This window comes from Chiloscyllium punctatum, chromosome 41 (assembly GCF_047496795.1).
Source record: "Chiloscyllium punctatum isolate Juve2018m chromosome 41, sChiPun1.3, whole genome shotgun sequence".
In the NCBI taxonomy this organism is placed as follows: Eukaryota; Metazoa; Chordata; class Chondrichthyes; order Orectolobiformes; family Hemiscylliidae; genus Chiloscyllium; species Chiloscyllium punctatum.
In genome coordinates, this window is record NC_092779.1 from 48,822,549 (window position 1) to 48,836,087 (window position 13,539).

A 13,539-nucleotide genomic window follows, 5' to 3' on the forward strand; every position below is an offset into this window, starting at 1 on the left:
CTCCTGTTATAATTAGGATTGGAATAAGAAGCGGAGGAGAGGGACATGGTTTTTGTTTGTCTTTCCCTGAAGTGAAGATATAAATCACACCTTTCCAAATCATCCATGAGAGGAGGGAAGGCATCATAAGAATCAGGAGCATAATTAGGCAATTTGGCCCATCGAGTCAGCTCCACCTTTTGATCATGGCTGAAATGTATTTCAACTCCACAGCCTTCTGCAGCAATGTGTTCCACAGATTCACTACTCTCTGGCTGAAGAAATTTTCTCCTCATCTCAGTTCTAGAGGATTGTGACTTCACTCTAAGGCTATGCTCTTGCGTCCTTGTCTCTCCCACCCGTGGACACATCTTTTCCCCGTCCACTTTATGCTGGCCTTGCAGTATTCTGCAAGTTTCAATGAGACCATCTGCTAATCCTTCTAAACTCCATCACGTACAGACCCATATGTCTTTGGCTGCTCCTCATATGGTAAGCCCTTTATCCCTGGGATCATTCTTAGGTAGGAGACCCAAAGCTGAACACAGTCTTCCAAAGTCTGGCCAGAGCTTTTTAAAGCCTCAGGACTACATCTGTCTTGCATGTCAAGCACTCTTGAAATAAATGCTAATATTGCATTGGCTTTCCGAACTGCCAGCTGAACTTTGAGAACTTTTAAAGTTAACTTTCTGTTAACTTTAAGAGAATCCTGAACTAGGATGCTTAATCCCGCTGAACTTCAGATTTCCGAAGCCTTTCCTTGTTCAGAAAATAGTCTATGCCTCTATTCTTACAAACAAAGTCCATAACCTCACACTTTCCCACACTGTATTTCATCTGTCACTCTTTGCCCACTCTCCTAACCTGACCAAATCCTTTTGCAGAAGAAATTAAAGGGACATGAGGAAGATTTGTAAATATCTGAAAATAAATAACAATTCAGTATACATGCTTGGAAACCTAATACGGAATGAAATAATTCAGTTACAAATTATATTTTTGGCATAATTTCAATGAATAATTCTGAAGAAATAGCTTTCATTGACTCAATGCATCAAATGTGATGCTGTTCTTGACTATAGTATCCTAGGAAGAGGACATCAGGTCCTGTCTTCCCCTCTGTGGGCCTCCTAAAACTCTTACGAATAACAAATTAAATGACAGCTACTGTGAGCTCAGAGATCAGTCTGGTGAACTATGGGTAGCAGCTGCTGCAGACACAAACAGCTGAGGTAATCCTGTAAAGCTATGGTTTTTGCAGATGACGGTACACGGTCGCCTGATAAGCCCTAACTATTCTTTCTATCAGGGTCTGCCCCAGGCACAAAGCTCTGATTTCTATGCATCAGGGCCTTTTAATGAGTCATGGGAGACATGCTTGATGCAGGCTGCTGCCTAAATGGTAACACCCAGCAGGTTCCTGACTGGATGCTTACAGCTGACTAGTTGAAGGTTACTTCACCTGACACCCAGCACATGCTGCTTTAACTTAATTTTCTTGTTGTATGAAAACTAAAACTTTTGCTCGAAGGTGAAGGGGTTCAGGAGACTAAAGAGTTGCCATATAACAATGGTCAGACTAAAGATTCCAGGAGCCTTCAGCATCAAGAACATTCATGAGTCCTTTCTAGACCCTCTACACGTACAATGCCCCCACCCATTACAGGACAAACATCTTTAGTTAAAAAGTGTGAAGATGGGCTTGTGGAATGTTTAGGTGCTGTCTCAATAATAATACAGATGTATTAACTTATTAAATATAGCTGCAGGGGTCTTCTTTTGACTAAGTCCTCCATCCACAAGGCCACTAGGCCTCTGCGTGATGTCAACCTGCATATTGTTTAATTACAAACCATAGTAACAAGCTTCCATTTATGTAGTGCCTTTGACGTCATTAATAATATGCTTAGGTGCTTTATAGGAATGTAAGTGAACAAATGTTTGACAATAAGTTGCATAAAACAATATTCAAATATGTGATTGTGACCTTGATCAAAGAGACAGGTTTTAAGAAGCATTTTAAAACAGGGGAGAAAGTTAGAGAATTATTGAAGGGAGTCCAGTGCTGGGGGCATAAATAGTTGAAGGTACTGCTGTCAATAATATGATAGCTAAGGATGCAGCAGAGGCTAGAGTTGGTGGAGTGCAGATAAGGAGTGAGGATTGTGGGGCTGGAGGACATTACAGAAATAGGGCTAAGGCTGAGGGGATTAGAATTTTTAATTCAAGGTATTGCTTAACTAGGTGAATAGAATTTCGTACAAATTAGGATGTCAGCAGCATACGTTTGGATGAACTCAAGTTTAAATGTTGAAATTGTCAAGTTTAAACATAACAAAGGCATGTAGCTGTAGCAGATGTGCTGAGAGGAGTGGAGACGAGCTATCAGAAATTGTTGGCCATCTTAGAATTTTTGTGTTTATCGTGTCCTGTCTTACTCAGATACTTAAAATTCGATGCACTAAGGGTACTTTTGTTTTAATTGTATTGACAGATCATTATCTTTAGTTTATGCATGGACTTTTTTAACGTATTAGATATCGGATTTAGTCTACATACACAAGAATTCAACTTGAGCTATTTCATTGTGAGCCATAGGAAACTACAAAATAAATATAAGCAGGGATCTCCGGACATCAGGTATTAGACCATTCATATTAACTTAATAATTGTCCTTCTAAGATCGATCCTATGCTGAACCAAAACAAGGTACCATTCTACAACCCAATGCTCCTTCAGTACTAACTAATTTGATATCAGTTCTTAACATGTAACAAAATATACTTTTATAACTGCAATGAAGAATGCAACATCCATGTTGAACCCAAATTGTATACAACAGTTACATTGCAGCAACTTGCCAAGAGTTCTTGACCATGCCTGTTCAACCTATGACATTCATGGCCTGGAAGGACAATGACAGGAAATATATTGAAACCAAGTCACCTCCCAGGTTCCCCTCCAAGTTGCAAACCATTCCAGATTGGACGCATTTTGCCATTTCCTCATCCTTGGTTAATGATCCTGTGATTGTACCTATATTATGTGAAGTGCAGTAGTTCAAGAAGAAGGCTACCGTCATCTTAAGGCTAGTATTATGCTGGTTGTAGCAGTGACACATAGCTTATGAATCAAAATATTTAAAGAAATTGAGAAACAAACTTGTAAAGAGATCTCGGCTATCTGTAAGAATAATAGTGGTTATGGTAGGGGATTTTAACTTTCCAAACATAGACTGGGACTGCCATAGTGTTAAGGTTTAGATGGAGAGGAATTTGTTAAATGCGTACAAAACAATTTTCTGATTCAGTATGTGGATGTACCTACTAGAGAAGGTGCAAAACTTAACCTACTCTTGGGAAATAAGGCAGGGCAGATGACTGAGGTGTCAGTAGGGGAGCACTTTGGGGCCAGCGACCATATTTCTATTAGATTTAAAGTAGTGATGGAAGAGAAAAGACCAGATCTAAAGGTTGAAGTTCTAAATTGGAGAAAGGCCAATTTTGGTGGTATTAGGCAAGAACTTTCAAAAGCTGATTGGGGGCAGATGCTCGCAGGTAAAGGGACAGCTGGAAAATGGGAAGCCTTCAGAAATTAGATAACGAGAATCTAGAGAAAGTATATTCCTGTTAGGGTGAAAGGAAAGACTGGTAGATATAGGGAATACTGGATGACTAAAAAAATTGAGGGTTTGTTTAAGAAAAAGAAGGAAGCATATGTAAGGTCTAGACAGGATAGATCGAGTGAATCCTTAGAAGAGTATAAAGGAAGTAGAAGTATACTTAAGAGAGAAATCAGGAAAGCAAAAAAGGGGACGTGAGATAGCTTTGGCAAACAGAATTAAGGAGAATCCAAAGGGTTTTTGCAAATACGCTAAGGACAAAAGGGTAACTAGGGAGAGAATAGGGCCCCTCAAAGATCAGCAAGGCGGCCTTTGTGTAGAGCTGCAGAAAATGGGGTAGATACTAAATGAGTATTTTGCATCAGTATTTACTGTGGAAAAGGATATGGAAAATATAGACCAAAGGAAAATAGATGCTGACATCTTGAAAAATGTCCATAATACAGAGGAGGAAGTGCTGGATATTTTGAAATGGATAAAGGTGGATAAATCCCCAAGACCTGATTCGGTGTACCCGAGAACTCTGTGGGAAGCTAGAGAAGTGATTGCTGGGCCTCTTGCTGAGATATTTATATCATCGATAGACACAGGTGAGGTGTCAGAAGACTGGAGTTTGGCTAATGTGGTGCCATTGTTTAAGAAAGGTGGTAAGGACAAGCCAGGGAACTATAGACCAGTGAGCCTGATCTTGGTGGTGGGCAAGTTGTTGGAGGGAATCCCGAGGGACAGGATGTAAATGTATTTGGAAAGGCAAGGACTGATTAGGGATAGTCAACATGGCTTTGTGTGTGGGAAATCATGTCTCACAAATTTGATTGAGTTTTTTGAAGAAGTAACAAAGAGGATTGATGAGAGCAGAGCATTAGATGTGATCTATATGGACTTCAGTAAGGCATTCAACAAAGTTCCCCATGGGAGACTGGTTAGCAAGGGTAGATCTCATGGAATATAAGGAGAACTAGCCATTTGGATACAGAACTGGCGCAAAGGTAGAAGACAGAGGGTGGTGGTGGAGGGTTGTTTTTCAGACTGGAGGCCTGTGACCAGTGGAGTGCCACAAGGATTGGTGCTGGGTCCTCTACTTTTTGTCATTTACATAAATGATTTGGATGCAAGCATAAGTTAGTAAGTTTGTAGATGACACCAAAATTGGAGATGTAGTGGACAGTGAAGAGGGTTACCTCAGATTACAACAGGATCTTGACCAGATGGGCCAGTGGGCTGAGAAGTGGCCGATGGAGTTTAATTCAGATAAATGCGAGGTGCTGCATTTTGGGAAAGCAAATCTTAGCAGGACTTATACACTTGATGGTAAGGTCCTAGGGAGTGTTGCTGAACAAAGAGACTTTGGAGTACAGGTTCAGAACTCCTTGAAAGTGGAGTCGCAGGTAAATAGGATAGTGAAGGTGGTGTGTGGTATGCTTTCCTTTATTGGTCAGAGTATTGAGTACAGGAGTTGGGAGGTCATTTTGCGGCTGTACAGGACATTGGTTAGGCCACTGTTGGAATATTGCGTGCAGTTCAGATCTCCTTCCTATCGGAAAGCTGTTGTGATACTTGAAAGGGTTCTGAAAAGATTTACAAGGATGGTGCCAGGGTAGGAGGATTTGAGCTATAGGGAGAGGCTGAACAGGCTGGAGCTGTTTTCCCTGGAGTGTTGGAGGCTGAGGGGTGACCTTATAGAAGTTTACAAAATTATGAGGGGCATGGATAGGGTAAATTGGGGTCAGGGAGTCCAGAACTTGAGGGCATATGTTTAAGGGGAGAGGGGAAGATATAAAAGAGAACTACAGGGCAACTTTTTCACACAGAGGGTGGTACGGGTATGGAATAAGTTGCCAGAGGAAGTGGTGGAGGCTGGTACAATTGCAACATTTAAGAGGCATTTGGATGGGTATGTGAATAGGAAGGGTCTGGAGGGATATGGGCCGGGTACTGGCAGGTGGGACAAGATCGATTTTGGATATTTGGTTGGCATGGACTGGTTGGACCGAAGGGTCTGTTTCCATGCTGTACATCTCTATGACTCTATAAAACAAATCCTGCGAGAGGAACACTGCTTAGTCTTGGGTTGCTAGGCAATTCCTGTGTATCTATGAGCTATAGTGAGGCATCAGCAGCAGCAGAATTGTGCTCCAATGCAGTCTGCAATATTAAGGCCTGGTATAACCAAGTGCTGCAAGAAAGCTGAATTCCAGAGGTGAGGTGGGAATGACAGCACCTGACATCGAGGTTCATTTGACCGAGTGTGGTATCAAGGAGCCCTACCAAAACTGGGAGTTGAGGGAAAACTCTCTGCTGTTGGATCATACCTGGCACAGAGGAAGATGATTGTGGCTGCTGGAGACCAGTTGTCTCAGCTTCAGGATATCTCTGTAGGTGTTCCTCAGAGTATTGATCTTTGGCAACTTCATGAATGACCCTTGCTCCTGTGTAAGGTCAGAAAATGGAATGTTTGCTGATGATTGCACAATGCCCCATGCTTGGCAGCTACTCAAATACAAGAGTCATAGATTCATGCAGCATAGAAACAGGCCCATTAGCCCACCGTGTCTTTGATGATCAACAAACCGCAAACTACACTAATCTTATTTAACTGCACCTGGTCCATAGTCTACCGTGCCCTGGCATTTTACGTGCTTGTCCAGATTCTTTTTAAATGTTGAGAGAATCTGCCTCCACTACCCTCTTAGGCAGCATGTTTCATTTATCTACCATCCTCTGGGGGAAAAACTGTTTCCTCAGATCTCCTCTGAATTGCTTGTTCCTCACCTTAAACTCAAGCTCTCTCATAGACTGGTCTGTCAGGGGCAAGAGATTCTATGCCTCATAATTTTGTACACCTCAAATAGATTCCCCTCACCCTGCCTCCCCAGCCTCCAGTGCTCCAAGGAAAGCAAAGCCAGCTTATTTAGTCTGTACTCATACTGAGACTTCTCATTCCAGGCAGCATCCTGGTAAATCTCCTCTGGACAATCTCAAGTGCAGTCACATCCTTCTGATAGTGTGGCTACTAGAACTACATGCAGCATTCCATCTGTGGCCTAACCAAGGTTTTTCAAGTTGAAACAAGAACTCCTTGCTTCTATATTCTATGTCTATGTCTATGTCTATGAAGATAAGCAACAAAAACAGAAGTGCTGGAAAAGCGCAGCAGGTCTGACAGCATCTGTGAAGAGAAATCAGTGTTCTGCAGAAAGGTCGCCACACCCAAAATGTTAGTATCTGTGAAGAGAAATCAGAGTTGCCAGACTCACTGAGCTTTTCCAGAAACTTTAGAGTAGTGTAACTGTATTCGTCGTTTTGACCATATAAAAGCTGGTACAATAAAAATGAGACAGGTTTCCTCCAGAACCAAGGTGCTATATGAACACACAGACTACACAAGAATACAGTCATACACAGGGCAGCATAAATTGAATAGAAAAGTGCAAAACATGCAAGACCGCACAGTAATTACTGACAAGACAAGATACTAGGCACAGTGATGGACAAATTACAACGTAAGAATGAATGATCATTAATAAAACATTGTTTTGGTAGCAATTCAAAACGTCGTCCAACAATTGCAAATGGAATATAGTGTGATCAGACAGTGTTAAGGAGTCTGATAGCATGGGGGAAGAAACTATTGCACAGTCTGGCCGTGAGAGACCGAATGCTCTGGTATCGTCTGCCAGATGGCAGGAGGGAAAAGAATTTGAATGATGGATGTGTGGGTTGTCCACCATGCTGTTAGCCTTGTGGATGCAGCGTGTGGTGTAAAGGTCTGTAATGGAGGGAAGAGAGACCCCAGTGATCTTCTCAGCTGTCCTCACTATCCATTGCATGGTCTTACGATCCGAGATGGTGCAATTCCCAAACTGGGCAGTGATGCAACTGCTTGGGGTGCTCTCAATGTGGTGAGGATGGAAGATGGGCTTTCCTCAACCTATGCAGAAAGTAGAGATGCTGCTGGGCTTTCTTGGCTGTGGAGCTGGTGTTTAGCTTCTGTTTTAGTTTCTAATTTACAGTACCCTCAGTTCTTTCGGTTTTAACAAAGATAGTTATTATATGCCTTCTTCTCCACCCTGACACCTTCAGAGATCTGTGGACTTGTACACCAAAATCCCTTTGCTTCTCAGTGTACATCATTCCTCTTCTCGGCTTCCCAAGATGCATCAGCTCATACTTATTGGGATTAAATTCCTTCTGCTATTGCTCTGCCCAGTTTACCAGCTAATCAATATCAGACTGTAACCTGAGACCATCCTCCTCACTATCGACAACATACCCAATTTGATAATGTACATAACAAACAACAAGGGTTTCAGCACCAATCCCTGTGGTACACCACTAGTCAGTCTTCAAATTACAAACAACCCTCCACCATTGCCAGGTCAGGTGAATTGGCCATGCTAAATTGCCTGTAGGGTTAGGTAAAGAGGTAAATGTTGGGGAATTGGGTGGGTTGTGCTTCGGCGGGTCGGTGTGGACTTGTTGGGCTGAAGGGCCTGTTTCCACACTGTAAGTAATCTAATCTAATTGCCCTTTGCCTCCTATTTGTAAGCCAGTTTTGGATCCAGTTTGCTAACTTACCCTAGATCCCATGGGCTGTTATCTTTTGGACCATCCTTCCATGTGCAACCTTGTCAAAGATCTTACTGAAATCCATGTAAACCATGTTAAGTACACTACCCCCTTCAATATACAGAACAATCTCAGTTATCTGAACGTCAATTATCGAAATTTCGGATTATCCAAACAAAATCTCAAGGTCCTGTAAAAACGTTATCTGTTATCCGTACAAAATACTCCCCCACTGATCTTGTTCAGATAACCGAGGTTGTTCAGTATTTCGTCACTGTTTCAAAACATTCAACTAGTCAAACAGAATCTCCCTCTAATATATCCATCCTGACTATTCCTGATCAGTTCCTGCCTTTCAAAGTATTAACTAATTCTGTCTGTTAGAATTTTTTCCAATAATTTCCCTACCATTGACGTTAACTAACTAGTCTATAATTATCTGGCATGTACCTGCTGCTCTTCTTGAACAAAGGAACCACAATAGTCATTAGGCACTTTGCCTGTGGCCAGTGAAGTATGAAATTTATGTGTTAGGGCCCCAGCAATCTCCAGCCTTGCTTCCCAGTATAGCTTAGGGGACACCTCATCAGGTGCTGGAGATTTATGCACCTGGATGCCCACTGAAACATCTGATATCTCATCCTTATTGATCTGAAAGTGTTCTAAACCTCACCATCTCAGCTGGTATCCCTAGCTACAATGTCTTTCTACTCTGTGAATACAGAGAACAAAGATTAATTTAAACTTCCTCCCCCTCCTCTCCCCACCCCCCACAACCCCCAACACCTTCTGGCTTGATGCACAGCTTGCCCCTTTGGTCTGTAATAGTCCTGCTGTTTCCCTGGTAATCTTTTTATTCTTAATATTCTTAATATACTTATCAAAGGCCTCGGGAGGGTGTGTGTTTCCTTGATCCTATCTGCCAAAGATATTTTATAGCTGATGTTTAGCCTCCTAATTTTTTTAAGCAACCTCCTACACTTTTTTTTATATATACTTTTGAAGGGCCTCCTTGTTTTAATGCACTGTACCTGACATATGCTTCCTTCTACATCTTTATCAAACTCTCGCTATGCCCCTTTACAGTGTTCCCTGGACTTGCTGTCCTTGCCCATCACTCTTAGAGAAACATGCTGGCCCTGAACTCTCACTACTACTTTTAAAATACTCCACTTTCCAAATGTAGACTTACCCTCAAGTAGCTACTTGTAGTCCATGTTTGTCAGATCTTGTCTATTGGTACTGAAATCAACCTTCTCAGAATTCAGACACGTAAGTTCTGCACTATCTTTAAACCTTTCCATAAAGACTTTGAAACTAAGACTTATGGTCACTATTCCCAAAATGCTTGCCCACTGACACTCAAACAACTTCATTCCCCAGGATTAGGTCGAACTGCTTCCTTAGTCGAGAGAGTGGTGCTGGAAATGCACAGCAGATCAATCAGCATCCAAGGAGCAGGAGAATTGACATTCCAGGCCTAAACCTTTCATTAAGAAAGAGGCTTGTGTGCTGGGTTGGGGGCGGGGGGGAGGCGGGGTACTGAGAGATAAATGAGAGGGAGTTGGGGTTGTGGAGAAGGTAGCTGAGAATGCAATAGGTAGATGATGGTTGGGGAGAAGATGATAGGTTGGAGAGGAGGGTGGAGCAGATAGATGGGAAAGACGATGACAGGTCAAGAGGGCAGTGCCATGTTGGAGGCATAATGTGGGGGGAGGGGAAATGAGGAAACTGGTGAAATCCACATTAATCCCATGTGGTTGCAGGGTCCCAAGGCAGAAGATGAGGCATGCTTCCTCCAGGCATTGGGGGTTAGGGTTTGGCAGTGGAGGAGACCCAGGGCCTGTAAGTCCTTGGTGGAATTGGAGGAGGAGTTGAAGTGATCAGCCATAGGGCGATGGGGTTGGTTGGTGTGGGTGACCCAGATGTTCTCTGGAATGATCCACAAGTTGAAGTCCTGTCTCCCCGATGTAGAGAAGACCACATCGTGTGCAATGAATACAGTAGATGACATTATGGAGGTACAGGTAAATTTCTGTTGCATGTAGAAGGATCCTTTGGGGCCTTGGACGTGAGGGGGGAGGAGCGGATGCAGGTTTTGTACTTCCTGCGGTGGTAGGGGAAGGTACCGGAGTGGGGTGAGGGCTGGTGGGGGCATAGATCTGACAAATCCTCATGGACTCTGGAAGTCCTCACTTTCTCCTAACTAGTCCCTTAGGACTAACTCTACTGACACAAAAAACTCTCCTAATACACTTTAAAAGTTTGATCCCATCTAATCCTTTCACACCAAGTCAATCCCAGTTAATGTTAGCAAAATTGAAGCCACTGACAACTGCGATTTACCTACTCCGTTATCTTGGTAATGGGAACCTTATAGTATAATCTCAGCAAGGTAATCACTCCTTTTATATTTCTAAGTTCAACCCAGATGGTCTCATTTGATGACCCTTCTGGGACATTGGGACCTCCTCCTTCATTACTGCAGTGATGGTTTCCTTCATCAATAATGAAATGCCCCTAACTCTCTTTCAATCACATCTACTTCCCCATTGCACTTGATATTTCTGTACCCTGGAATGTTGAACTGCCAGTCTTGTCCTTCCTTCAACTGTGTTTCAGTGATTGTGTTCCCATATGCTGATCAATGCTTACCAGTCAAACTCGTGGCATTAAAATAGATAATGCTTTAGGTGTTCATTGTCTAACTGAGTTATCACCTCTTGTACATTGATAAAACATTTAATTATCTAGGGACAAAGACTAGAAAGGAATCTGGATTTTGCATTTTAATCAGCCGTCTACCTCCTAAGTAATTAAAGGATTCAACAACTGCAGCTAGTTTTAAAGTTGTTAATTTTTTGGTTATAAATACTATGTCTTATACCTCTGCCAAACCACGCCTGAGGAAGGAGCTGACCTCCGAAAGCTTGCAATTTCAAATAAACGTGTTGGACTATAATCTGGTGTCATTTGAATTTTAAAATTTAAAAGGAATCTGGATGTGTATATGAATAGGATGGGTTTAACGGGATATAGGCCAAATTCTGGCAAATGGGACTAGATTAATTTATGATATTTTGTCGGCATGGACGAGTTGGACCGAAGGATCTGTTTCTATGCTGTACATCTTGATGAATCTAAGCAATTAGAAATCCATATCACTAATTCATAATAACGAAGCATTCCTTGATTTGAGCAAATTTATTAAATGTAATTTTCATCTGTGGTGTGTAGAGAATACATTCTTTTGTAGAACAGGAGGTTTCTGAACATTTAAGTGACAATGTAGTGCATTCATTTTATTATGGTGAAAGAACAGCAGAATGCCTAGCGTAATGGTAAGCATTGCTTCAGTAGCAGCTAAAGTTTGACTTTTCTGTTTTTCAGGGCCTTGCAAAGTCCCCACCTTCTTGTGGCCCTTGTCCCCTGCCTCCCCCTCCTCCTCCTCCTGGGCCCCCTCCAACCTTGTGGCCAGAAACATCAAAGGATGAGGCGTCTGTGGCACGTTCCCAGCTCTTTGCACAGCTTAATCAAGGAGAAGGAATAACCAAAGGTGAGAATATCAATATGACTACTTATTCTAGCCAGCATTTGATAACGGGGAGCAGAGTAAAATATTGTGTTTGTTTCAGCAATATATAAATTTGACTACTGCATATTTTCAAATAAACATTTCAGTACATTCTGGTTTAAAAAGAGAAACTCTAGCTACATTATTCCACCCTGTTGATCTAAATAATTGTTTGCAGATTTGCAGTTCACCAGCTATCCTATCTGACAAAATATTATAACTGTCCACAGTATGATCAGCCCTTACCATCCATTGTTTTGAATCCTTTCACCTATAAAATAGAGTTTCTCTTATGTATGTCAGCATAGTCAGCCAAACCAGCAGCCACAGTGAAGAAATCTACTTCCAAGTCAGAATGTTGCATGTGTTTCTATGCATTTGCTGCCAGGAATCATGGATTCGGCATGTGCTGTGGAAAGAGCACTGATGAGTTGGTGCAGTGCATCCTGTCTACAGTAAATACTGCTGCCATTGTGAGTCAGTGGTGGAGAGAGTGAATGCCTAAAGTAGTGAATAGGGCTCCAGCTAAGGAGACTGCTTTGTTGGTTCTGATCTAGTGTGAGAATTCCATTCTCATGCGATCTGTTATAAGAAAATCGCATAATAACTCTACCATTTAAACTATGGGGCCAGAATCACATTATTGCCAATATAGGTAAGTAAAGTTCATATTCTACAAATAAGAGTCTAAATTCTTCAATTGTGTTAAAACCAATTTGTGTTGAAGAAACACTCATTATAGCAGAACCGACTGTATAGTGTTGAGTTCCGTAAGTGTTGTTGGACTTGCAGATGTCCAGGCAGGTTGAGAATATTCTAGCATACTTGTGCCTTAGTGATGGCTAGTGTGTACCAGTGAACTAGGAAATGGCTAGTCTAACTTTTTTAAATATACTACATTTTAAGTTAGGTTACTCATAGGTAGAGGCATAGACGCCTCTGCTAACGTGCTAACTTCTGCTCATAAACTCATATTCAGCTTCAATAATGGAACTGCAGCTTGCTTTGCTTCGAATATGTCAAGAAGCACCCTTTAATGAAAAAAAATGTTAGATTATGCTGGTCTCTGGAAGATTTTAAATTTGTGGTTATGCAACTTAAAACCTGCACAATTTTGGAGGCTGGACCTGGATATACTTTAAAAATATGCAATGGGACCTCTCAGAAATCTCAATGCACCCTCTGGAAAGGTTCCCAAATTTTGAGTTAGACTCAGAAACTTTGGAGAGTTCTGACTTACTTGAATTGTGTCATCAAGATGGCAGCAAAATAAGGCACCTGAGCTAGGGCTTGTCTGTTCCGACTGCTTTTTTTCCTTTTTACTTACCTCTTGTTCTGAGCTTGAATGGCAATGCTGAGGACCTCAACATGGACTTCAGTGGATCCTGCACAGACTTGATTGAGCCTTTATATACTTTCCTGGCTTTGGAACCAGCGGCTGCTACATCAGCAGAGGAAGCATTGGTGAGATAGGATATGTGGCAAAAGATGGCGCCAAAGGACTGGTGACTTTATAGTAGATTAGGTCTGGCGCTGGCAGTGTCGAAGAGGTGGCAGAAGGGCATCATGACATAGATGAGGGAGGGCCAGTGGCAAGATGTGTGACTCCGTTGGTTGGGCTGGCCCAGGCAGCAACGGGGCAGTGGTGGAGGAGAATCTGTTTAGCAGTGAAAGGTGTTGCCTGAAGAGTGGCAACTTCAACCTTGGTTGGGTCTGGAGTTGACAGTAGAGAGGAGATGGAGATATCGGAGTGCAGGCATCATTGAGCTGGCTCAAGACTGGTGGACTCTCTTTA

General features: G+C 42.2%; 1 protein-coding gene across 6 annotated transcripts in view; it reads left to right on the forward strand.

The window, feature by feature from the left end:
- Window positions 1-13,539, forward strand: part of cap2 (cyclase associated actin cytoskeleton regulatory protein 2) — a 242,572-nt gene that overhangs the window by 203,480 nt on the left and 25,553 nt on the right. For all 6 annotated transcript variants that reach the window (XM_072560875.1, XM_072560876.1, XM_072560878.1 and 3 more), the window contains one exon: window positions 11,561-11,726. In XM_072560875.1, the coding sequence (XP_072416976.1) occupies window positions 11,561-11,726 (166 nt within the window). The remainder of the gene's footprint in view (window positions 1-11,560; window positions 11,727-13,539) is intronic.